The 25,246-nt window shown below is 39.8% G+C and overlaps 2 protein-coding genes across 3 annotated transcripts; both read right to left on the bottom strand.

Moving 5' to 3' along the window:
* Positions 1 to 926: 926 nt before the first annotated feature.
* On the bottom strand, positions 927 to 12,981 carry tmem38b (transmembrane protein 38B). The gene is made up of 6 exons (XM_037117879.1): positions 12,496 to 12,981; positions 4,409 to 4,565; positions 3,902 to 4,086; positions 3,674 to 3,761; positions 2,501 to 2,618; positions 927 to 1,814 (listed from the first exon to the last, which is right to left on the bottom strand). Exons 1-6 carry the CDS (start codon positions 12,617 to 12,619, stop codon positions 1,512 to 1,514), a joined length of 975 nt encoding a protein of 324 aa, XP_036973774.1. The 5' UTR covers positions 12,620 to 12,981; the 3' UTR covers positions 927 to 1,511.
* Positions 12,982 to 15,851: 2,870 nt separating this feature from the next.
* LOC119029388 (putative uncharacterized protein DDB_G0277255) lies at positions 15,852 to 21,261 on the bottom strand. 2 transcript variants are annotated; one of them, XM_037116161.1, is made up of 5 exons: positions 21,166 to 21,261; positions 20,793 to 20,827; positions 18,911 to 19,006; positions 18,313 to 18,366; positions 15,852 to 17,083 (listed from the first exon to the last, which is right to left on the bottom strand). In XM_037116161.1, the coding sequence occupies exons 2-5, from the start codon at positions 20,818 to 20,820 to the stop codon at positions 16,989 to 16,991; spliced, it is 273 nt and encodes a 90-aa protein (XP_036972056.1). In that variant the 5' UTR covers positions 20,821 to 20,827; positions 21,166 to 21,261; the 3' UTR covers positions 15,852 to 16,988. The 2 variants fall into 2 exon arrangements, with proteins under 2 accessions (XP_036972056.1, XP_036972055.1); XM_037116160.1 differs by having other exon boundaries at positions 21,083 to 21,228.
* Positions 21,262 to 25,246: the final 3,985 nt, after the last annotated feature.

The raw sequence follows: 25,246 nt of genomic DNA, 5'->3' as shown, positions 1-25,246 counted from the left end.
TCAATCAGGTGCTGATGTTACACTGATGCAATGTTTCAGCCTATAGAGGAAGGTTACTTCTGGCCGATGTGCTGCTTTATATCAACTTAAAAGCTCTTTTTTTCCACATTTTATAGTTGAAAGTAATGATCTGTTTGGTGCTTCCAAGGTATAACATGTCAGATCTACGTGGGGGAATATAAAATTGGCAGATATACAATACTCACAATTATGTACTCATTAGTGTATAATCGCCTGAAAGTGAGAATTGTTGTGTTTTGTCACCTGACAATGAGCCTTTTTACTTCTAGAGAGGGAGAGGCTCATCTTCCAAAGAGTCTGCCATGTTTAAAAAAAAAAAAATAAATACACTGGTGTTGGAGAGGGCTTTTTTATATGTTAAGTGGCCATTGTTGAATGAAACGAGGGGTGTTCAGTTGGTTGCGATCTTCAACCTCAATCCTATAGTCCCAATTTTCAGCTACTACTAAAAAGGGTTCTATATCTGGATACCTATCCAGATCAAAACAATCCGATCTTGGCTACATAAAATATGCACTTTGCCAGCAGCAAATCAGCTTCAAAGATAAGTCGGACAAATAGTTATTTCTTACTGTATGTTTCATTTTCAGGTTCTAATTTCAACCTTTGTGCATGATGTTTTTGTGTGAGGTCACAGTGACCTTAATCTCTGATCACCAAAATATAATCAGTTCATCCTTGAGTCCAAGTTGGTGTTTGGAGGAATTTCCATCAAAGCATTCTTGAGATATCTGGTTCGCAGAAACGAGATGGATGGATGGACAACGCAAAAACATAATGCCTCAAATTAAAAAAGACACTTTCTGTCTCACTTCCTACAATATGGGACCAATGAAATGAGTCTGATGGGAGTGTACAAATAACACTGATAGTGCGACAGAGTAGAAATCACAAATCAAAACACATTTTTATCGTGCCATTAAACCAGTTTAATCTCATGCTTTCAACTGCAACTCAAAGCATTCGTCAAATGAACAATACAATAAAAACGTGTCTTTCATCTCGAACTGTCATACATTCACGAGTGCAATTGTATTATTTAAGTATCGATAGGAAAAATACCTGATGTTTTAGAATATAATCTCTCTTTTAAAAATGATTCTAACCACTTCAGGATAAGAAATATAGTATTTACATGAAGCAGAATATATACAGAGCGAAAAAAGATACAGACATTCAGCGCTGTTCCCAAAACCCCGAGACAAAATTAACAGTTTGAACCCGTTATAAATATATATTAAAATTTAAGCTACACGTTGTACTGCGAGTGTGCTATCAGCCCGAGGACAGATTGATGCTCACGTCTGACAGCATTGAATATCACAGTACTTTAAGGAAAGGGGTGATTATCCCACTATAAGGTGCAGGGTCGGTTGGAGTCAGCTCTTCCTGAAATTCTATTTTCAGCAGTTTAAGTCCTGACATGACAAATCTGCATCAAAAATGACTCCACAACCCTGCTCAGAGGTGAAAAGGCGCTATGGGCCACACTAGTCGGTCTTCTTGCAGCTTGTCGTCTCCGTGTTCTCTGACTCTTCTTTGGCTTTGAGCGATCCACTCCGTCCCTTGTTGGGAGAAACCGGGGTGTGCTTCCCTGATACTCCGTTCTCACTGGACTCTTTGGTTGTGGCGGGGGAGGTTGTCATTTTGCTTGTGCCATTGTCGATGCACGCTTTCGTTACCTCATCGGTGAGGGCGGCGTAAGGGGAGGAGCCGGTGAAGAGGGTCTTGTAAATGGCCGACTCGAAGGCAGCGAATGGTGAGGCCGAGGAGCCTGTGAGCATCATCCTCGACTGAAAAAAGACAAGATAAATGTGTCTGTTAAAAATACAGTCTTATTGATTTAAATCACAAAAGTAGCCTTAAAGCAGCTACGATAAACACACAACATAATTGGGTAACATTTTAGTATCTACTTCCGGTTAAGAGATGAGAGAATACAACATCTGCATCATCAGGAACAAAAAAAAAATAAACAGCAGGTTTGAACACAACTATTAAATCTGATGAAATGGCTGCGCGTTAATTTGACAGATCAGAGTCGGAGCGAGCTAACAGAATGAGAGTTGAAAGAAGACATGGTAGATTTATCTGTGTCTCAGTCAAGAGCACAAGTTTCCCAGAGAAGAGAAGAGAGGATGATGCAAGCTGATGAAAATGATGCAAAAGCCCCAGCCCTGCGGGTAATACCAAGCTAATGTGAGTCACATCAGCTAAAACTTCAAAAAAGCAGAGGGAGAAAGGTCATTTAGAAGACAGGACACGACGGATTCGGAAGGGAACTATAGCCAAAAACATTTGCTATACCTCAGTTAGGATCCAGCTGATAAGCGAAGAATGCTATTAATCAGGTTTCTCTATCATAGGTAAGCGATTTAATAAACCAAAACACGACTTGCGGTTTGTTTCAGAAACACTAATATCTTGGTTACATATTCTCAAGGTGACAGTGTCAGGTAAGACAGAGCGGCAGACTGACCTTGTTGACGACGGTGAAGATGGTGTAGATGAGCATCAGGTGGTGCTTCTGGACAGGCAGGTAGTGCGTCTGCTGCAGAGCAAACACCACCGCTCCAATAAGGGTGATCTTGGTGGGGCTGAAAAAACAAAAGAGAAAAGGTATGAGATAATGTAATGGACAAAGTTATAACAACGACCAAACAAAGATCTTGATAAAAGATTGTTGTTGTTCGACCCATGAGTACCTAATATTTATGTAATATTGTAACAATGACACTGAGCACTCGTGAATCAAATTACAAGTTATGGTTTGTTCTGGGGGGCTTGAACGCTGTAAATGCTAAATTTCTTGTGAGGCAACCAGTGGAGACTACAGGGAGTGACTGTGCATGAAAGATTGAAGATCCACTTTATTGTCTTGACAAGAAAATTTGGTCTGGGCTTCCCTACATGCTGCATCCATCCGAGGAACACAAGAAACAACTAAGAAGAAAGAAATGAAAACGGTAAACGGTAGAAATAAAAGGAAAAAAAGACTGAGAAAAAACATACAGTGAAATTAAATAGCTAGAAACCTGTCGTACAGAACGAACTTTCAACAGGAGCTACAACAAGGGAACACTGCTACAACTGGAAAATAGTCGCAATAAACCCAAAAATAAAGTTTCTGCTGGTTGCTTATTGCGATTCCATCCCTATTTCCATCTTCCCTCGATTCAAATATTCATTGAAGTAGGGATACAAGAGTTTATAAATTAAAGAACAACATGGTATTTGAAGGGGTACCAGGTGGTCCCTAGCACAAATGTGAGTAATTTATTTTGGTCATTGGTTTCTCATACTTTCTGTAATAAAACATCCATGTATTAATATTCGCATCAGATGAGGACATAACCTTCGATTAACAAATTGTGATCAGTGGTGTAATTTGTGTCAGTTCAGGGGTCCTTGACTTGAGAAAGGATCTCCCCCCTGATGGCAGTAGCTGGTGCGCCGTGTGCAGCACGTGGGACGGGTTATAAAAGGCCAACAGAGAAACAGTCCAGCACGTAGTAGTCATGCAGGTATGCATATTTCCCAAAACTACTCCTTTTCAATTTCACATTACATTCAACGCCTTGCAAAAAACACTCACAGCGTGTTCAAATGCTGCAGAAAGATAAGACATAAATCACTGATGTGGAAGACTTACTAAGACATTTTGAGGAGCTCATTAGTCTCAGGTTTCCAAACACCTCGAACAAGCTGCTCAAAATTACTTATCAGACCACCTCCAGCACCTGGTGGGGGTAAAGAAGAGACATATGGTTGACAAGGATTCATATGGATTTTAATTAAAACACGGAATTATTGTATAAGCTCCTACAAGACTATGTTATCAGAAAAAAAAATCCCTCAGCATGCACCACCAGCTCCTGACCTTTAGCCCACCCGATGGCTATCATCACCAGCAGACTGTCCTTGTATTTGCCGTGAGCCTGGGTGACCCCTCCGAGCACCTTCCACGTCCTGGTCACCTCCTTCATTCCTGACAGCACCAGTCTGAGAGGCAGCAGGGCGGCACAGCAGTACACCAGGTCCATGGGGCAGTAAAACACCAGGTACCTGTGGAGATGCACAGGCTCGAGTTACTTCACTTCACCAGCAGAGGGCGCTGTGGGTGTTTTTGTGAGAGGGGTGTAATTATATGTGCCACCAGCAGAGGGTACCAAAGGCTTCATATTGAGCCGTGACAACTTTTACAATAACCTCTCTGTTTCACCTAAAGCCTTCCACATTTCATGCTCCCTTTAGAGGAAATCGAGCATGGACACTCACAAGAGAACCTCATTATTCTGTATTTTGCTCTACGGTTGCACGCCTAGAGAAAAGGGATCTTTGTGCCACTTCACTTCCCCTCTCGCTCTCTTCTCCTCCTACTACTTACCAGATGATGGACGCAAGCAGGACGCTGGTGCCGTTGGATAAAGGTGCGACAGGTGGCTCGGCCAGCATGATCCCAGACAGCACAGCTCCACCGAAACAGAAGAGCATGGAGCTGAACCAGCAGGCTAAGGGGCTGACTCTGGACACCTCGAGAGCACCTGCACGAGGAGAGACATATAATTATGAGCTTGAATCCTCTATATTACATCGTTATGGTATTAGCATTCCCTGAAATCACCGTTGTTGTTGGAGTGCTTACCATAATAAGCATCAAACACAGGCATGATTACTGTCATTACCTAAATCCCTCCTTAAAGACAGGCTCTGTGGATATGAGTAACATTTGTCTAGACTTAAAGGACATTTGTAAAGTCTGCACCACTGGTTCCCAACCTGGGAGTCTAGACTAAGGCTGCGGCTAATGATTAGTTTCATTACTGATTAAAAATATTGTGAAAAATACTCATTAAATTTTTCCCAGCACCTATAGTAAGGACTTAATGTTGCTTCTTTTATCCAACCAACCGTCCAAATCGCAAAGGCTAGCTGTTTACAAAAATAATAATTCCTCACATTTAAGAGGCTGGAACCAGCAAATGTTTGATGTGTGAGCCTGAAAAGTGACTTACACGACTAAATGATTATCAAACTAATTTGCTTTCCAGCTTCAATTTATCTCTGAAGCTCAGAGCACCTTATTAGTCTCCCCTCTCTTGTGTATTTAAGTCATTGCCTCTACCTCTCTCTGTCTTTTTTGTTCCAGGAGCTTGCTCTGTGTTTGTTCCTCATGCTTCATTTGCATTTCTGCTTGAGATCCCTGCACTTCAGATGGTTTTTACTTGGTTTTGTAATTGGATGTTTTGTATTTCCTTGTATTGCCTGTTTTTTGATCAGCTTGTCATTAAAGTTCAGTTTCTGTTTTGCCTATCTGGAGTCTGCTTTTGGATCCTTTTTTCTGTTTGTTTTTTTACAGATCATTAAAAGTTGTAATGCTCACTGTTTTGGTTCTTGTTTAGTTTATTAAGTTGTCCTGTACTGTTTTTGTGCGGCCTTGACTATAATGTGAAATATCCGATGACAGAGGAGGGCGTCCCGGCTCTGTAGTCATCTCTATCAGGCCATAAAAAGACAGCGGAGTTTGACACTTTAGCCTTTTCCCTAGCTGATGCATGCTTCTCACTGGTACAACGTAATCATTAACTTGTTAGAGTTACAAATACAGGAAACAAAGAGGGAGAGGTTTGTCAAGCGCTGCTACATTATTTGCATCTGGGCCTGAAGTTCAAAGTACAGGGGAGAGGCACAACATTTACAGTCACAAACGATATCAGTTCACTGGAGATAACCATCAGCTGCTGAATGTTCCCTCTGTGTTTCCACCCTGTTTAAAAAGAACACATGATTCCTTTTTTTCCACTGAATCCATTTCCTCACCGACGGAAAAAAAACACCCGAGTTACAGGCGACTCAAACAGCATGTGAACTACTCTGTTTTCAAATGTTACATGTGATGTTCTCTTACTGTAAATCTCCATTTTGAACGATTATCTAGCTCTAGTATTACACTGACAAAATAAACACACAGAGCTCTCATATATCCTCACACTATCTCAGACTGACTGCTCTGAATACCAAAGTGAATGCCGCCAACCTACATCGTGATATACGTGTTTCACTTAACCTCGACAGGTAACGCCTGAGCCACCTGCCCCGAGTCACTACGGCTGCACACAGGACCATACTGGTAATCTGAGGATTACAGACAGATTATAGACTCCTGGAGAGAGATCGGTACACCGGGAGGATTTATGCCTCTATCTGCCTCCTCGGCAGACTCCCCGCGGCTTCAGCCCATGTGGCTCATTTTTTTTATTTTATCATTTTCTTTTTACTTCGAAAAGAATAAAGAAATGACAGCAAAGCAATTAAATTTACCGCCCGTTAAAAGAAAGAGAACAAACTTATCATGTATTACATATTTCAATCATTGCTGAAAATTGAGCTATTTGGTGTGTTTACATGAACACGAGTATCCCAGTTATGAGATGTTACAGTTACATTGACCCATTTTTACCATATCTGAGTTAAATATAGCAAAACAGACAGGCGGACGGGGAGACAGACGGTCTGAATGTCCACAGGTTTTCCATACAAGGCAGCATATCTGTATATGTTAATATACTTGGAATACAAGAACCATGTTGACATTCTGAGATCTACTACTGTCAAAAATATTGATGGTCCAACTGTAGCAGTCCCACTGTTTGAGACCTGCTTTCTTTCTTTGTTTTGGGAGGATTCTTCAAAATCCCTCTAGACTAATTGCAGGGGACTCAGATCACCTGTGCACAGGTTGGACAGACTGACTCCTGACTGACGAGTGGAAGCAGCTTGGAGGCATTTCCTTCCCAGCCAATCACGGTGCGATGACAGCCTTTTCATGAAGGCTTAAAAGAAGTGGTGAATGGTGCACAGGTGGCTCTCACCCTCAGTCTGAACTGGCCGTTGACCCATTTAAAAACCTTGTTCCTCTTAGCATGCCAGCCAGGGACTCTGGTCTGTATGGGTCCTGTAGAGTTTTCTTCACTGCCCACAACTTTCTTGTGAGGAAACTGAATTTATTTGGGAATCCCTTAAAATCCAAGCCCCTATACAGCTTCAGTTTGACATTTTATTTCCATGGGGCTTGTAGCAGGCCTTAGTTTGTTATTTATCATCCAAGTAGCAGACATTAGAGCATTCCCGCCTAGATTTAAATGTTTTGGTTTTGTTTTTTGTTTATATTTTTATGAAGGTCAAGCTGGCCTGTAAACAGTTTACTGCCAGAACCAATACACAACATGAAAAACTTCTGATTGCTGGATATTGTTCTTTGTCATTTTGGGGTACGACCAAGTTCTCCATTTTGGAACTACAGTTTGAACAATATGGGGTTTTAGGGGATGTGTCAGTTTGGTTCAAATTTAGCCTTATTATTTTCATATATTTGTTGACATTTTGGTAAATAGGACCATTTAAAGTGTCCTGAATTAGCTATCCATAGTTTCTGTTTTACACTGTACTCATGGATGTACAGACAACTATCACTGGATCACTTTGCTAATGAAGAAACCCTAAAAGCGTGACGATCCTCAGGCATGTTCTGGGGTTACAAAAAGCATCCGTGTTTCTATGATTTCAATGTCAGAAACAAGATATCCTTAAAGTGTAAGTCACACTGATCATACTTTTTGTGCATCATGTCTGTGTGTCCAGAGCTACAAATCAGAAGAAGTAAGTAGAAGTAATCATAAGAAGTTCGATGCCAAGTGCTGGAATCAGGCACTACCAGTTTCAAAGTACTTCAATAGCTTCGATAAAGCTTTCTGTCACGGCCACTGCTGCTCTGACTACTGACTGTCTTTATGACTCACTTCCTGTTATAGAGCACCTACATGTACCTGCTGATGGTGGCCTGGAGAGTTCAGCAAACTGCAACTAAGGAAATGCGCAAAAAGACAAACCACAAGAAAATCTAGAGCTCTCAGCGGCCCTAACCCTGTTCATCTCACATCTGAAGGGTCGCTCCAACGTTCCCACAGCTACCTCACTGTCTATAAAATCCGCTATGTATCAGAGCTTACCGAAATGAATGGTAGCAAGTGAAAACAGTGACACGTCATAGGCCATTTTAGGGTCCTCTCAGTACCCCTAAATAATAACTATTATTCTCAATTTTCTTTATTATATTCCCCATCCACAATGAACATATTACAGCTCATTGTGAGTCTTTACTGAGTTTTGCTATCATTTACCGTTGGCATTATGCTGTCACGTCGTGTAGGTAGGTCTGCCTGTGTGAGATTACCAGGCGGGGATCCACAGACACACACACACGGACCAGAAGATAACGCGAGTTAACAACTTACTACTTAATGTCTTGTTGCGTGTGTTTCTGTGTTGTTCTGTATCCACATGAACTTGGAGGCAGTGAGTGACACAACCTTTTGTGAGCACATAAAGTCTGGTGTAACGAGCGTTTTGTGGTTCAATGCAAGACGCCACAGCTAGATGAGGAGGAACAAACATGCACCCGACTGTCAGTGAGGATAGAGCGGTTATAAAATATGCTTACAGTCGATCTTTTTCTTCCTGTGAGAGCTGCAGTCTACAGGAGTCCTGACATAAAGGCTCAGTGTTGGTGCTTTTGGTCTAACAGCAGTTGCAGCACGGTTCAACTGTGCAGCACATTGCTCACAGAGTAAACAACACTGCCATGTCATCACTTTTAGCTTCAGAGCAAAACAAACTGCCGCAGTCTGACAGGCCCGACTAGCCCGACTGGCCCGGCGCCAACTTTGAAACAGTGTTTGACTGAAGAGGTGGTAACTTTCGCTTTATTCTTTTTTTTTTTTCACAGCGTGATTTAAATCTGCATATATACCATATGTACAGCAAATTCATACTCTGAACCATGACACACTGTGCATGGGCTGCTCTGACATGCTGGGCTACAAACACACCTTCACCAAATCAGGAAACCATCTCCTGGTTTGCATCAGAGGGAGACACATTTACAAGTCAAACAAATTTGAGGAATACAAGCAGAGTACACCACAGTTGTCATATGGAGTCGACTGTACTTTCAGTTCCTCTTTTTTTTTTTTCTTCCGCTCTTTGTCTACCGCCCGTGGGGAAGGTAGAGCACTGGTTCATGTCATAGCTCGTCTCTCGTCTCCTCAGTTTCTCCCAGGAATAAAAACAAAACTAAAGACAACTCCTTCTTTGGAAATCTCTCCCTCTTTAGAGCCCGCTGACATAGTTGTTGTAATCTGAGATCAGTTTGCCCAGGGAGTCATTTTGAAACGAGAGCAAAGGCCACTTGTAAATGACCCTAGATTGGTATATTTACTGGTGGAACGCACAGGAAGGGGATATTGCATCAAGCAGGACCTCCCTGCTTGCTCCTGGGACTGACTCCCCAGGCTCTTCTCTACTCCTGGACTCTGTACTCTTAATCAACAATCTCTAACTCTCCCTTATTCTTCAAGTTCATTGACTCGCTCTGACACTTTGTCCTTGCTTTTAAGGTGCAACATGTACGAATTAGCCACCTGTTGAATTTATAATTTAAGTTGGCAGCATATCACCGGAATCACTGCCCACTGCAGCTGCTGTTTGCTAATTAGCTCGATTAGCTGTGAATCTAGTGGTCAGACTGGGAGCTTGGAGAACCTGGGAAGTGCTTGTTTTGTGCCTGAGCTTCAGAGCAGCGTGGCTAGCTGGTTAGCATGCTAACTTCAGCAGATATCCCTGCAACAAATGGAGGTCTTTGACACATCTTCAACACTGTGACTTCTTCAGACTCTGTTGATATCAGGTTTTTTTTTAATGTCTTCAAATACATTTCTTTACATATTGCACCTTTAACATCTCATTAACCAACGTCTCATTTTCCTTTGTCCAATATTTTATTTTTACAGTAGTTCTTAAAGCTTCCCCCTGTCCTTCTCTCTATTGGACAGCAGTCAATATGTCAAAAGTGGCTTATCCCTGGTTATTTTGGGCTTGAACCAGTGACTGACATGTAACCACTGCTCCTCTGCCGTGTCCCCCGTCCCACAGTTTGCACTAAACAATCCACTTACAAGAAAACTGTAGCCACAGTGAATTGAACTCGCTCTTGTGTTTAATGCCTAATCAAATGAGCTATACGTATTTTTCCTATTTGAAGCTTTGGAATAGTGATTTTGTTCTCTTGAAAATGACACTTTGAGTGCTGAGCAGCTCCAGCACTGAACTCTCATACTAGATTGCAAGACGGCGCAGGAAAGGAAGATCTGACACAGGAAAGGGAAGAAGAACGGGAGGGTTGGCATTCCTTTCCTTCTTGGGGAAGAGGAACTGCAGCTAGCGCCCCCACTGAGAGTTTTGACTTTTTTTCCAGTTTCACAAAATCAAAAATCATTTTAAAAATTAAAAAGAAAAAAATGAGGACTTCGTGTTTACTGAACTCTGGCATATTGTTCAGGCATATTCTGTGTCTCTCTCTTTCAGCGGCATAAAGATGGATGGGAGCAGAGGACGAAGGGTTAAAAGGTCAGATGCTTTGCGAGGCAAGTTCAAAAATAGACTGTAGTTCAAGCAGCCGGACTACAATGGACAGTGTGTGTGTGCTCTTGTGTATGTGTGTGCGTGGAGAGTCATGTCACTGTGCAGTTAAAGTCCACCTGTCCCTGTAGACACCGTCTCAGTGACATAACATAGTTGGCTCGGTGCCTGCCTTTGGTCTAAGCTGATACAATCGGCTGTAGCTGGTTTGTGCTTCAAAGTTTGCTCCACTCACTCTGCTTTATATGTGGTTTACAGCGTGTGTTTGCCAGTCAAACAAAGAGGACAAACTTGGGCAACAGTTTAAGTGACAAGACAACTTTGACAGTGTTTACTCACAAAATCCCATCTAAAAAAAGTGTACAGAGTGTACTGTACTGTAACAGAGTTAAGTTAATCAAGCATTCAATCGATTTAACTAACTTCAAAACTCTCTTTGCTTCAGGGGTAAACACTGTGTTCCACTTACTTTGTAGATTAGGATTTTACAGGCAAATATAGATTAGATTATGAGACATTTCTATAGATTAAACAATCTTAAAAGTATTTAAAGTTGTTCAAAGTAGCTTCACTTTGACCATGTTGAGGCATTATTAGTAATAATATGGTGCATTTTACTGATACTACTTTTATTTGAAGTAAAAGCAGGACGTTTTCTTATAATGAGTTTATTTCCACTGTAGCATTACTACTTTTCATTCAAGCAAAGCTGGACAAATGTCTTCACATGTGCAAGATAAAACTACAGTGACTGATTTTGTTAGTTAAACTAGTTCTGTCAAAACACCAGATTTTCTTGACAAATTCACGTTTACGATATTATCGCAGTATCTATAGACATCATGTCCATCTTTGACTCGGTTTTTTGTCTTTTTAATGGCAGATGAAGTACCCTCAAAAGTGTAGGGAGGTGAAGAGAGTCTGTAATCAAAACTGTAAAGACAAGTGTACAAAAACAACAATTAGGCTACTATTAACATCTCATTACTAGTAAAAAAAAAAAAAAGAAAAAAGAAAAATAGCAACAAGATTTAAGCATTTTTAACTTAGAGTGTATTACTGTAATATATTGTAAGTGCTGCTACTAGTCTTTCACTGGTTCCCTTCCCTCTGAACTCTAGAGTGTCAGCCATGTGAGAAATAACACTGTAATAAATTATCAGGAAAAGAATCACTGTTCCATATTCAATATTGTGATAATTGGCACTAGTCTACTCATTAAATCAATTGATTAATTCATAATGGCAGAATATCATTGGGTCCTTTATCTGCCACAGATATACACCATGTACACATTTATATACAGTATACTACTAGTTTTTTAGATATACTAGATAAAACTTATGCATCTGTCTGGCAATTACTCCTTCCTTTGTCGGGACTGTAATGTACGTTTTTTTGTTATAGAGATGTGTTGATTCAATTGTATAATTATTTCAGAGGATACAGTGCTACTTGTTGTTGTTGTCATTATTGTTATAGTCAGTCATGTATAGCTTTTAATAACAGCAAGACTAGTTTGACAAATATTAGTAATATCCTTGCACATCCTTTAGGCCTTATAATAATAAACAAACTCTATTTCATGACGGAATAAACAAAGGACAACACAATTTCCAACTATTTCACTGTGTTTATATTGGGCGGACCCCGCTCCCATCTAGCTTCAGACAGTTTCCTCTGAGGACAGCTTGTTTATTCACTTAGCAGGGGTACAAAACAATACTTCTGAGCTTGTATTTTAACCTGATTAACATTGTGGATATTAAAATCCTTTACTTTTCTAAATAGTGCCCCTTTAAGTTTCAACAAAACGTCCCTTGTGGCTGCGTGCCATTCCAGTGGAGAACTGTATATAACACCAGGATATACACAAAGCTATGTAGGCTTATTATGTAAGTCGGAAGCTCCACCGGGTCAAACTTGTGCAGAACAGAGCAGCACGGCTGTACAAAGCACGTCGTGTCGAGAGGACACTTGAACTTGGGAGCCACTCACCTGGCTGCTCCCTCAGAGCCATGACGGACACGATGTAATGCGCCATGTCAAAGTATGGAAACATGGACAAGTTTGCCAGCCCGTGGGACAGCTCGTCCAAATGCAGCACCTCGAGCAAATCCATGATATTGTCTCTGCAACTCTTCAGAGAGAGTAAGCTAGCCTAGTTAACCCCGGCGAGGAGTTCAAAGTGAGGGGGGGGGGAGAAGGCAACGGTCCAACTCAGAGCATCAAGGCGAACAGCTCGCCTTCATCCGCCGTCTGTCAGGTCTGACACCAGCCGGTGGCCCAGCAGCTGTGTGTCCGCGGAGGAACAGGCGCCAAAGTCGCCCCACAGCTGGTTAGATGACTTCAGGGAGCAGGTCTGTATTTCCAGAGGATGGTCATGGTCGACGTTACCCCCATTAGCGACGCTGTCATTAACGCATAGGCGGAATTCCAGCTCCGTGTTCCGCCATGCTAGTGATGTGGCGGGCGGAGCCAGAGCGGCTTCCTGATTGGCCCGCCTTGCCCACGCTCCTCCAATCACGCGTGGCCGTTCTGAGACGATGCTACGGGATTTGTAAAAGTAAACAAAACTCTAAAACACACAAATGTCACGTGAGATCAGAGGGGAAGGAGGGAGATTTGAAGATTTTTTTTAAAAAAGTGAAAGTATACAAGAATAATAGACTTGTAATTTCCAGAAAAAAGAAAAAATGCAGAGAAAAAAAACACAATATAATCAAAAGTCTTAATAGCTATGTCAAGAAAATGTCTAAATAAATAACTCAAAATATATTGAGAAATAAATTAGAAGTAATTGTAATATATCAAAAAATAGCCATAATAGTCTGAGTAAAGGGTCATATATTCAGCAAAAATAGTCTTAAAATGCCCTATAGATTATAGATACGTAAAATATAAAAACACCCAATAGGCTGGGGATCTGTTTTGCATAAGTAGCCGACTTTTAATAGGTGAATCACACAGGTAGATCTGACACGTACTGTTATATTTTAAAATATAACAATACGTATAACAGTATATTATGAAGTAGAAGTAATACTGCTATGTCAATAACATGTTACTACATTGCTGCTCTTTTTTTAATAGGTCTATATTATGTCATTAATATCGATTGTGCTTTCATTCTGAGGGCGGACACAAAAGTTTTCACCCCCTATTCCCACCTTTCCAAACTACAATAAAAAAATAAGGTAATATCTCAGTTTCTGTTATTTTGCTGTGTAGATTTATGACACAGTATTTTTCTCTTTATTTTATTAATGTTTGTTCTGACTTTAGAGATAATATGGCTCTGAGGACAGATTGGAGCATTTTTTTAAAGCCAATTAAAGTATACACAAAGGAAAAAAGGTATTTGTTTCATCTTATAATCATTAAATTAACTCTTAGCCAATCAAACAGGACACAAGGCAACTGAGAACAATACACTCTGAGCCTTGGGACAGATATGTTAATCCCATAAATCACACAAGGGAGGGTGATTAAATTAAACTTGATTGACAGTACACAAAATCAATAATAATCCCAATTCCAAATCCTTTAATCTTCTATTACCTCTTTGTCCTTGCCAAGTTAAGAATCATACAACAGGACTCAAGAGTGCTAATCCTGTTTATGTTTAACACCTGAAAGCACATTTTACACATTCAGAATATGTAGAGGAGGTTGGGGCTGGTTTGTCCTCAATGAACTCCAGTGAATTTCTCTGGTCAGTAGTTTCATAATAACTTAAAAATCTTGGTCAAATCATGTATGAAATCCAACAAAAATATGATGGACTGACATAAGTTGTAAGGTTGGTTATATTATACTGTATGTAATTTGACATGAAAATGAAAAAAAAGTTTTATTTAAAAACAGAATCAGAAATTATGGATGAATCACCTAAAACCTGGAATAAATGTTCCTGAACTGTATACTGGGATTATGATCTGGAGACTTAAAGTATGATGTACATGAACTGTGTCATGTCTCTTCTGGACAGGATGAGCATGACACCTGGTGGTGGCTTTTCATTAGTTTTCTTTTTCATCTGACTCTCAAAAGCTTTTCACACTGCATGTATCTCAGGGCTTAAATTCTTATGTCCATCACATTGTTCACAATTACACATTCCTGGCACATTTCAAAAGGACTATGTATGCTACATATTCTTAGCCCAGGGCTGAGAGTTGACCCTGGGTTCATTTAGCCCCCTTTCCCTCAGATATATAACCTAGGCCCAGGGCTACGCAATTCACACTGCACTACTACTAGCTGTGAGTTATATGTGTTAAATTGATTTTCTGGGTAAAATCCCTGCTAAAGTCGGAGTTAGCCCACTTTGGATTGTGCCAGTGTGAATATTTTCTTAGTCTGGGGCTACATGCAGCGAGAAAAGTACCCCGACTTTAGCCTAGGGGCTTGCTTGCACTACTCTAGATCAGGTTTAGGCCTGAGTATGTAGGGTTATCCCCTGAAAATCAATTAAACAAGGGGCTAAATGGTGCCACTGTGAACCTGTGCTAGAGTAAAGAGCAGTCACACTTCCTTCTAGAACTGGGACTAGTGAAAGCACAGTGTGAACTGTATAGCTTTGTGCGAAGAGAGGCCAAGTTATGGTCAAGAAAAGCTGTGGGATGTGAAAAGCCTTTCTGTTTTACCTTGCAACCTTTTTGCCTCAATTGCAACTGAATCAGATCTAATAGAAGTTCAACCTGCTGCAGATTAGACAATGAGACATTCCACCTCATTAGAGTTATAGCTTGACTACTTGGCATTTAGTTGTTCTGTTTCTCTGACAACTGGTTACATGTATATAAACTAACCTTTACTGATTAAATAGGATGCATTCATAAAGTTACTTCATCGTCTTACTGAAACATACCCATGCATTAGCTACACTCTCCTACTTAGTGACATCATGTTTCATGTTCTCTAATTTAAATATTCCTGGGGGATTGGTTGGTCTGCATACAACAGATTGACAGTTTATGGCATTGTAATCACCTCACTACCATGATTCAGAGAGTGAAAAAAGACAAAAGGCCTATTATGCCTTTAAATTAAGTTGATACCAATCCATAATATGTACTTTTAAAAAGAGAAATAAAATGGCCTAAATGTAATTATTTGCAATAAAATTTAAATAAATTCTCATTATTGATCAATGAATTAGTGAAAAAAAAATTCACTGAAATATTTTTTAATATCACTGGTAACACAACTCTCTATCAAGCCCTTATTTCCTGTACATTTCGCATTTGCAAAGATCCTATGCTGCATTAGAGAGCAAAAGGAGTGAGATATTCTAGTCATTTCAAAATCATCTGCAGCACAGTGACCCAGAAAACAATGATTTCCATGAAACCATGATTCAGCACTACAATAAATATAATTTATTAAGGATATGTACATGCAGATGGGGCAAAGGGGTGTGGGTATCTTTACTGAAAAATTCAGTTTAATTGCAGAGAAACTGACATTTTAACACTGTTAATGTCAGAGTGATCATTAGTGTTCTACAGAGTTTTTTTCAGTCTCGTTCTGTATAAAGACAATGACACATACAAATCCATACATGAACATTTTCATTCCAGAGGACAACGCGAAGATATCTGATAAAAAAGTGACCACGGGATGTTTTAGGATGAAGATTCTGACCCTGCCTAGTTTTGGTTTTGTAATTGTGTTATTAACAAAATGACATTTAACACTATCAGGTCAACAGCAGACAGCCTGACTGCAGGATAAGCTGATGGTTTATTCAAAGCTGCTGCAGTGTATCTTTTGTTGTCATGTAATGCCTACTGTTTCCTAAAGTCAGAGTAAAAGTTTGGACATGTCATGATTTAACCGTATGAGTCCATAGTTTGAGCTCAGCTTTTGCACACAGTTGCTGCTACTGCTTCTGTCCCTGTGGTGTAAACTGATAGTAACTTGTTTTAGTGTGTGGTGTAGGTCACGTGGAATACAGCCCCCTCATGAGTGGATGGCAGGACAATACTGTACACGCACAACTCATCAAAACATGGGGGTACTTTTGGCAATTGGTTGCTTTAACTATTTAGAAAATGTATTGAGATAAAAAAAAAAAAAAGAAATGATAACATTTAGAAAAAATACAAAGGACCTGACCTTAGTGTCATCAAACATAGCATATAAAGTAGTTAAAATGTGCAAAAAGGCACCATTCTACTCATCAATACATTTTACTAAAATACTTATGGTAGTTCTTGCTAATAATACTTTTGCACTTTTGTTATGTAAACTCTTCTATGCAAGACTTTTACCTGCAAAACAGTATTTCTAGCATTGTATTGTTACTATGACTTCAGTCAAAATATGATCACTTCTTCCACTAACGCAATTAATTAATTAATAATCCCCAGCCCAGAATTGAAGTGCATAATAAATCATGAACATCTATTCTATTCTATTCTATTCTATTCTATTCTATTCTGCCCCTATAGAGGGGTGATGTATTTGGTCGTTGATGGAGGTCCTCATTGAATAGCACAGCTTGGATCTTGTCGGTTCTGTCCACTGTATTCATGTCGGGCAGTGGCACATATGCTCTGGTCCCCTTGTGGCCTAACCACTAAAAAGAAAACAGCAAATTAGAAAACACACTTAATGTTGACTTAATCTATACGGAACACAATCAACTGGATTGATCTATTAAATGGATTTGAGAGATTATGTCATCTATTTCTGATGTATGACTTCCTTGTAACAGCATGGTTGTAGATATTAAAATGCAAACTACAAATAAAGCTGCAAGCAGCGGTGAACAGGCCCTCGCAGTCCACACACGTCGGCATTGAGACAGACCAGTGTGGAGATAGGCAACACTTCGTGTTTTGAGCAAAATGTATGGGAAGTTGTTATTCAATAACTTCAGTATTGTTTGGAACATCAAAATTATTCTAGAAAATGCTGGTCAGGTGAGTCCACAGATGCTGTGTGCAAAGTTTCGTGCGAATTGGTGAAATTGCCGGGGAGGAGTTGGAAAAAGTACGTTTGCGACATTTGGTGAATTTGTGGAGAAAAAATGGTAGGCGGAAATGGGCGTGGCCTATATGACGAGATTCAGCACAATTCAGTGAACGCGTGGATATAATGTTTTTGAATGTGCGACAAAATGAGTTATAAGCCAAAACGCACTTTCCTTGATTGTAGTGCCACCTAGTGGTGGAAATGGACAATAGATTATGAAATTTTGGCAGGTGTGGCGTATATTCCAAGTTTGGTGAGTTTTGAGATATGTTCAGGCAGTGAAAAATACGATCATTTGGGACAAAAAAAAAAATCATCATTCGAAAAACAGTAGGGACCTTGCAGTTCAAGACCTGCTTGGGCCCTAATTACAGCATTCTGTGCACCAGTTGCTGTTACAGAGTTGTGGGTTAGAGTTAAATAAAAAATAATTGTTTGTGCACACCACCTACAGAGCCAACACCTGTAACAATACACCTTGTTAGATTCCAGTGTGAGACTTCTTTATCTTTTGAAACCTTGTTTTTCTGGTAACAAAAGTTATCCTATTATCCAACAAACAGGTCTCTAGCCAGAGGATTCGTTTCTCTAATGTTGTCAGAACATCTTCAGCCTGCCAGTGGCAAAAACAGGTAATTGTCAAATGGAGTTTCCCTAAAAGCTAACGTTACAGCGATCTCAGTCATGTCCCTGCTGCCAGCTAAGGTGATCTGCTGGACTGATTCTAAAGTCTAAAACTTTTACACACCAAAACATGCAAATATAAGGTACAGGTTTCAAAAATATTGGAATTCCCCTGAAGCCAGTTTAGTCTAGTTCAGTTTAACTTACTGTCAGGTGGCAGAAACTGGAAGCTGTTATTGCGGGGAAGCTTCCCATTTGACTCTGTTGGGATACAGAAAATGTAGACATCCACATGTAATCAGTCATAAACCTGCTCATTACACTGATAGTTGGTTTCCACAACCAGCATTAACATGTTCACAGCCTTGATGGACTGATACAGTTATCTACTTCTCCACATCTCCTCTGACCTGTGATGTCTTTACTGAACAAAAGTAGAAACCAAAACAATGAAAAGAAGAGGAGCAACTCGGGATTCTTTTTAATTTATTCAACAGATATTTTGTCGTAGCTGAAAGCAGGGAAGCAAAACAACTGGTCTGTGTGACATGCCGATCAACAGTTATGGTGTTGTGCTCAGCTTTTGGTTTAATATCAGCAGGCATGAAACAAATATTAACAGGGAGAAAGAAAGAAGTGGGCCGACATCTTCCTTTAGTATTCCTGTTGTCCACAATTTAAAACACGTTGGGATCTCAATCTTCCTTTCCCCAGACAGATTAACTGTTAACAATTACACTTAAGTCATTTTATTAATTAAGAAGAATATATTGCCTTGTATACATTTTCTGCTAGTTCAACTTACTGTTGGGTGGTTGGCTGCTGCTACCGCTGCTGCTGCTGCTGCTGCTGCTGCTGCTGTCGCTGCCGCCACTGCTGCCGCTGTGGCTCTCCGATGACTCTGTAGGGATACAGAAAACATTGATATTCATTCTTGTTCTGTTTGTTTTTTGATATATATATATATATATATATATATATATATATATATATATATATATATATATGTGTGTATATATGCATATATGTATGTGTATATATGTATATATATATATGTATATATGTGTGTGTGTGTATATATATATATATATATATATATATATATATATATATATATATATATATATATATAAACAATTTTTAAAAATCAGTGCTTTAATCAAGAGTTGAAAACATACTGTTAGTCCTTTTTAAATGTCTGTCTAGCAACACTTATTCTATTTCTTCATTTTCCCTATTATTTCACATTCCTTTCAGAGGCAGCTTGTCAGATAGTGTCACGTCTGACTGCGGTCAAGCCACCCACCACTCCGAAATCCCCGGTCAACCTAGCCGCCACTTAATTTGCAGTGCCTGTATATAGGCGATATTACGGTAATGCCGTGCCAGAACAGATTTCAAAATAAAAGCAGACACTTATGAAGGCAGTCTGCAATTTCACACAAATACAATCAATCAGCCAGTCTGTTAATTGATTGATGAATTATTTAAACGATTAGTTAATTACATAATTGAACATTTAAGGAATTAATTCATTGATTATTTATTTATTATTCAAATCATATTACCATCCTTATTCTTATCACACTGAAGCCGTAGAAGATGTGTGTCATGACATTTCACCTGTTTGTACAATTAGTCCAACATGAAAATAAACACAATAGCTGGAGTTTCTGATGAGGAATTTCAACATAAAAGCCCATTTAATAGTCAAATATTTTCAATATTTCCCTCAAATTCAGATCCACATTAAGAGGAAAGTACCAGTTTCCACAGACTCATTTCACTTCAGACTGATAGAACTCAACCTCAGTGACTCACTCAGATAAGTCCAGGAAGTTCTGATGTGGATTTTCAAAATAGAAGCCCTCTAAAATGTGATTTGTGATGATATTTTCCTTTGATTTCAGATTTACTTTAAAAGAAAACTACCTTATGTAATTAACTAGTCGTTTAAATAATTCATCAATCAATTAACAGACTGGCTGATTGATTGTATTTGTGTGAAATTGCAGACTGCCTTCATAAGTGTCTGCTTTTATTTTGAAATCTGTTCTGGCACGGCATTACCGTAATATCGCCTATATACAGGCACTGCAAATTAAGTGGCGGCTAGGTTGACCGGGGATTTCGGAGTGGTGGGTGGCTTGACCGCAGTCACGTCTGCCTGCGCCTCAAAATGCCAGTTGGACGCCAGTTGCAGAGATATCTGCTGAAGTTGTCTGACTAGTTAGCTCCATCCCACCAGGGTCCAAAACTCCTGTGCTGATGGTGTCGACATTAACACGACTCTGGTCCCCGAGCTACCAGTCTGAATCTCAAGCTGCATGGCTAACTGAGCCAGATAGCTAATGATACTAAACAGTCAAAGCAATGAGTGGTTATCTGCTCTGAGTATGAATTTGGCAGGTGTCTAATTCTTACATATTGCACCTTTACCACTAGCATTCATTCATAATAGCAGAAGCTACAGCAAGAGCAAGGCTTTCAAAATCAAATATCTTCAAAATGAATCAACAACGCATAGTACAACATCCTCTGCTTATGAAATCATCAGAGAGCTGTGCTAATACTGAGCTGACAGAGAGCATTGAGTGTCTGTTGTCTTGATCCCAATAATGACCCTAAAGTCATCAGATATGAGAATTTTAATAAGAAATGTGTTACCCAGACTAAAACTGCCTTACCATGTTGAACAGATGTGCTGGCCCCCATACTGTCCCTGTAAGATAGACGATACCAGCGACAGACAGAAAACCAAACGTTAAAGAGAGAACATCATACATTGTAGTATTAGTTTACATATTTAGCCTTCTGATGCGGCTTCATGTTAATGTTTTCATCCATGCATCTTCTAGCTGTGTTTTAAGAACAAACTGTGGATCTGCTCAGAGTAGGTTATTGGCAGGAGGGCTGTGTCTGGTTGAAAAGAGTTAAATTATTTGTGAATAATGTAAATCTGTGACTCCCTGCATACCTGTTATAAACTCTACCGATCCATCAATAATATACCGATGACTTCGACCAGCATCAGTCGCGTCTTTATCTGGTTTTACTCACCAGTTGAAGTTGTAGCTGCGACACGAACATGAAAATGAAATTGAAACTGAAATTTAAAACGGTCATGTGGTCAGGAGGCGGCAAAGTGTCACACATTTGAATAGCTGTTTTATAGACTGTAATGTACAACTTTGTCACTAGATGGCAGCAGTCTGCCATCGCTCGCAGGCCTCACTATACTGACGTCAGCTATCACAACCATCTGTCATCAGTAATGTTCAAATACTCAGTTATATTTTAAGATCTCTTGATAAAAAGATAAATTATTGATTGACTTGTTGGAAATGATGCAGGTGATTGTCAAAAAGTAAAAAAGTTCTTATACTTCATGAGCAATGGTGTCTCTTGTTACAATCAGATGTGACAGAATATAATATACTAGACTGTAAAAAACAAACACTCATTTCGCGAAGTGGTTCTGTTCAGGATAATGTAATCATATTACTGGATTATAATTATGTCCCTTTAATATTGCAGCTGGACTTATTTTAACTACTTTATAGACTTTAGCTGCTGTGTAGCTTGTAAATTTTCCCCATGTGATCAGTGAAGTTTTCTCTTTATCTGTAATCACATCATAATTTCATATCATGATATCATGTTTAAATATTACTTTGGTAAAAGTCTATGTTACCCATATAAATAACACTAGAGGAAAAGTGTTTTATTTTTATTTTTATGTGATTGTCATTAAAGTAAGTTACCTGCTCTAATTCAGCATGTAATCTGAAAATTAACTTGTAAATGAATTAAAAGTACAATATTTGCCTCTAAAATGTAGTGGAAGTGGCAGAAAATGGAAATACTCAAGTAAAGTAGCCTGCAAGTACCTCAGAATTGTACTTCAGTACATGACTTGACTACCTCCGAGTATTTTAAAGTAGAAAAAACATGTAGTGGAAGTGGAAACACTCAAGTAAGGTACCTCTAAATTGTCCTTAGAGCAGTAATAAATTGAATGTACTCAGTTACTCTCCACTACTGGTTATCTTTCTGTACGTAATGTGATTCCACAGAAATGATGAAGACGGAGTGATAGACATCTAACACACAATACCCAGGATGGCGAGCTGCTGATGTAACCCTGTATTTAAAGCCAACACCACAGTGGAGCTCCACCCGAGACCACTCCTGTGTTTGTGTTGGTTGCAGGGCACTGAGATGTGTATCAGCTTGTCGGAGCCTCTGACTCAGTGACATCATGACGTCACTGGAGGCTGTACATTATTTCTAGGGCGTGCATTTATAGATATCACCCAGCTATACAGTGTGACATCTCCCATAAATATATTATAGGACCCAGGGTCTTTCAGGTTCAAGGCTCGTCAAGAGCTCAGTGCTTGTCAATGCTTTCAACACACACTCACACACACACACACACACACACTCCACCCCCTCCGTTGCCCGAGCACTTCTCATCAGTATTCTCCCAGCAGTGCAGGATTAAACTGTGTCCGCAACGCCGACAGCAAAGGGACGGCCCTTTCATTCCTCAGATTTCTGGGGCCCAACTCAAAGACCCAGAGGCTGAAACTGGGGGTTTCAGAACAACTGGAATCTTTATTCAATTATGTCTGTGGCCGCCGAGCCTGTCACCAGTGCGTTACCCCCTAGTTCAAACCCCGCAGTGCTGCCGCCTCTCAGGGGAAGTCAGGCAGCGGTGAAGCCAAATGAGGCTGGTGGTTCTAATGAAAACGTACGTGGGGAGTTTTGCTGGTCTCGGAATAGCTCACGTCAAACAATTGAAGGTCAGGTAAAACTATTCAGTGAACTGAAAATAAAAAGACTTTGTGCATGAGTGAAGAAGAGGTGCTGGCAGCTAAAAAATATAAATAAACCACAAATTGTTTGGCGTGTGTGTGTGTGTGTGTGTGTGTAGAATTACGGTAGATTTTCGGATTTCCACTTTTAAAAAGTAGAATGGTAAAACATCTCACTTTTATCATGAATTGCCAAAGTGGCTTCTACGTATCCACACTTGTTTTCTTTGAACTGGAAATCTAACATGCACAAATAGACGGTGATAGAGCTGGATGAGCTATACTTGGTAATCAAATTTCTCTCTCACAGTCCAAAGACACAAAGGGCAGGTGAATTCCATTAACTTTTTTAACCATCATCTGCAGCCTTTCTAAGGTGTTTTCCAGCCTTATGTCCATTTAAATTCTAGAAAATGATTAAGACCATGTGAGTGACCATGGATAGGTAAACATTAGGTAATATGGGCAACACCACCTGAATCCATCCTTCATTTAAATACAGGTTATTTTCCTGATTAAACAAAATAATTCTGTGAGACCTTTGGAGTTTTTCACTCAACTCAACCATTTGGTAGCCCAAAAATTAACACATTAGTCATGTTATAAAGTTGTTGTTACCAATGTGTTAGCATTTAACAGTGGCCTTTGAAACATCCAGCAGGCCCGGACTACTGTAAGAATTCATTTGAAGCAGTTTTACCTGCCTCATGAATTTAAGTCCAATATTCCCTCTTCTTTTAGCTCTGTTTTTGGTCTCCACCAGCTACTGAAGGACATATGTGTCTGCTGTTTGAGGCTACTCCAAAGGGTAGTTTACTGCAGGTTTTGAGTTTTGAGAAAAAGATGCCTGCTAGATCTCTAAGCAAAGATGCTAATGATAGCTGAGAGTCGATAAAAACAGAAAAGCTGTGGGTCTGGTGATGACAATCGTGTGTCTCATTGCTAATGTAAAGATATTGATTACAGTGACTTTAGAGGGCATGTTTGTTTTTTCAGTATGCATGTAGCACAGAGGAGCATGTAATTGTGTAAAATAAATCTATGTATCATCATTGAACAGACTTTAGCTGTCAGAAAACACAAGCCATACCGGACAGACTGTGTAATCATGAATATGCCATGCATCATCCCAGATTATACCATTGCTGTTCAAGTGCCAGTGTTCATGTGACATTCTTCTTAAAATGTAACCTATGACAAAAAAAACTGGACCACTGACAGGAAACACAAGATATTTTTATAACAGAGGAAAATGGCTCATTTAGCTCTCTGCTGTAAACAGCGTAACTGGCCCGCATGTTGTGTATAAGTGCAGCAACAGAGCGAATTCCTCAATAGGGAGCAGCGTGCCAGCCCATTAATCAAACTGAACCACTGAGCGGATCCATTATTTGTGTGTACGTGTGTGACTCTCTCTGTACTCTGCAGTAAATTACATTCCAAGTAATATAAACTTGGGCAGACGGGATTTTTTTTTTTTCCCATCGACACAGACAGAAAACTCATAAGAAGGTCACGGTCAGAGTCATGGTTTCGCAGTTATTTGAGCAATGAAAGCTTGTTTGAGATGAGACGTTCATTGATGGCTCACAGATGTTATGCGCTCAAGACAAATTAAAAAATATGCCCAGCCAAGTCTTTTGGTCCATAACCGAGCATCCATCTGATGCCTTATTCTGAGATTGCGTCACAACTGTGGCCGATCTCTCCTCCGTGTCTTCTCGGACTCCAGTGAATCATTCAGTTAAATGGCTTTTAATTATAGGTTGGAACCTTGGTCGTCCCAAAATGCCTGCGTATGTTTCTGCAAACAATTATTCCTCAAAGTTGAACCCCATTGTCAACGACAGATGAGTTGTGCATGAGAGCAAGACTCTCAGCATGAAAACAAGCGGAGTTCCCTGCTCGGAACAAATTAACTAACACCTCACTAACAACAAAGTATTATTGGTGTTTTATATTCATCATAACCACTACTAGTGATGGAAAGGATTTAAGGATTTACCTTGACAGAAACACTAAGGCAGTCAATCGACTGAGCTATGCTACCTATCTATAATGCATCTTTAAATAACAAGCAACAATAATAAGAGAAACACAAACCAACACACAGAATTTCAAGAAATATAGCGATACTTTCAAGTAAGTTATGCCAGAGCTATCAAAAATGTGCTCTGACCCTGCCTGTCTGATCTGAAAGCCATATCAAGGTGACCGATATGTCACAGAGATTTGTTTACATCCACTTCTATCCCAGACCTGGTGACTCAGACGCTGTGACACGTCACCTTGAAACGTTAATCCCCAGCAACACCGCTTAA

The sequence above is a fragment of the Acanthopagrus latus genome, chromosome 12, assembly GCF_904848185.1.
Source record: "Acanthopagrus latus isolate v.2019 chromosome 12, fAcaLat1.1, whole genome shotgun sequence".
Classification (NCBI taxonomy): Eukaryota; Metazoa; Chordata; class Actinopteri; order Spariformes; family Sparidae; genus Acanthopagrus; species Acanthopagrus latus.
This window is presented reverse-complemented; position numbering and strand designations above follow the sequence as displayed.

What these genes read in the sequence shown, in the direction of transcription:
- tmem38b (XM_037117879.1), bottom strand. Translation starts at nt 12,619, where the DNA reads ATGGATTTGCTCGAGGTGCTGCATTTGGACGAGCTGTCCCACGGGCTG. An exon ending in AGCCATCGGGTGGGCTAAAG is followed by an intron (nt 3,762 to 3,901) that starts GTCAGGAGCTGG and finishes TACCCCCACCAG; the next exon opens with GTGCTGGAGGTGGTCTGATA. An exon ending in TCTTCACCGTCGTCAACAAG is followed by an intron (nt 1,815 to 2,500) that starts GTCAGTCTGCCG and finishes GTCTTTTTTCAG; the next exon opens with TCGAGGATGATGCTCACAGG.
- LOC119029388 (XM_037116161.1), bottom strand. Translation starts at nt 20,820, where the DNA reads ATGGGGGCCAGCACATCTGTTCAACATG. An exon ending in CAGCAGCCAACCACCCAACA is followed by an intron (nt 18,367 to 18,910) that starts GTAAGTTGAACT and finishes GTATCCCAACAG; the next exon opens with AGTCAAATGGGAAGCTTCCC. An exon ending in CCAGTTTCTGCCACCTGACA is followed by an intron (nt 17,084 to 18,312) that starts GTAAGTTAAACT and finishes TTTTCTTTTTAG; the next exon opens with TGGTTAGGCCACAAGGGGAC.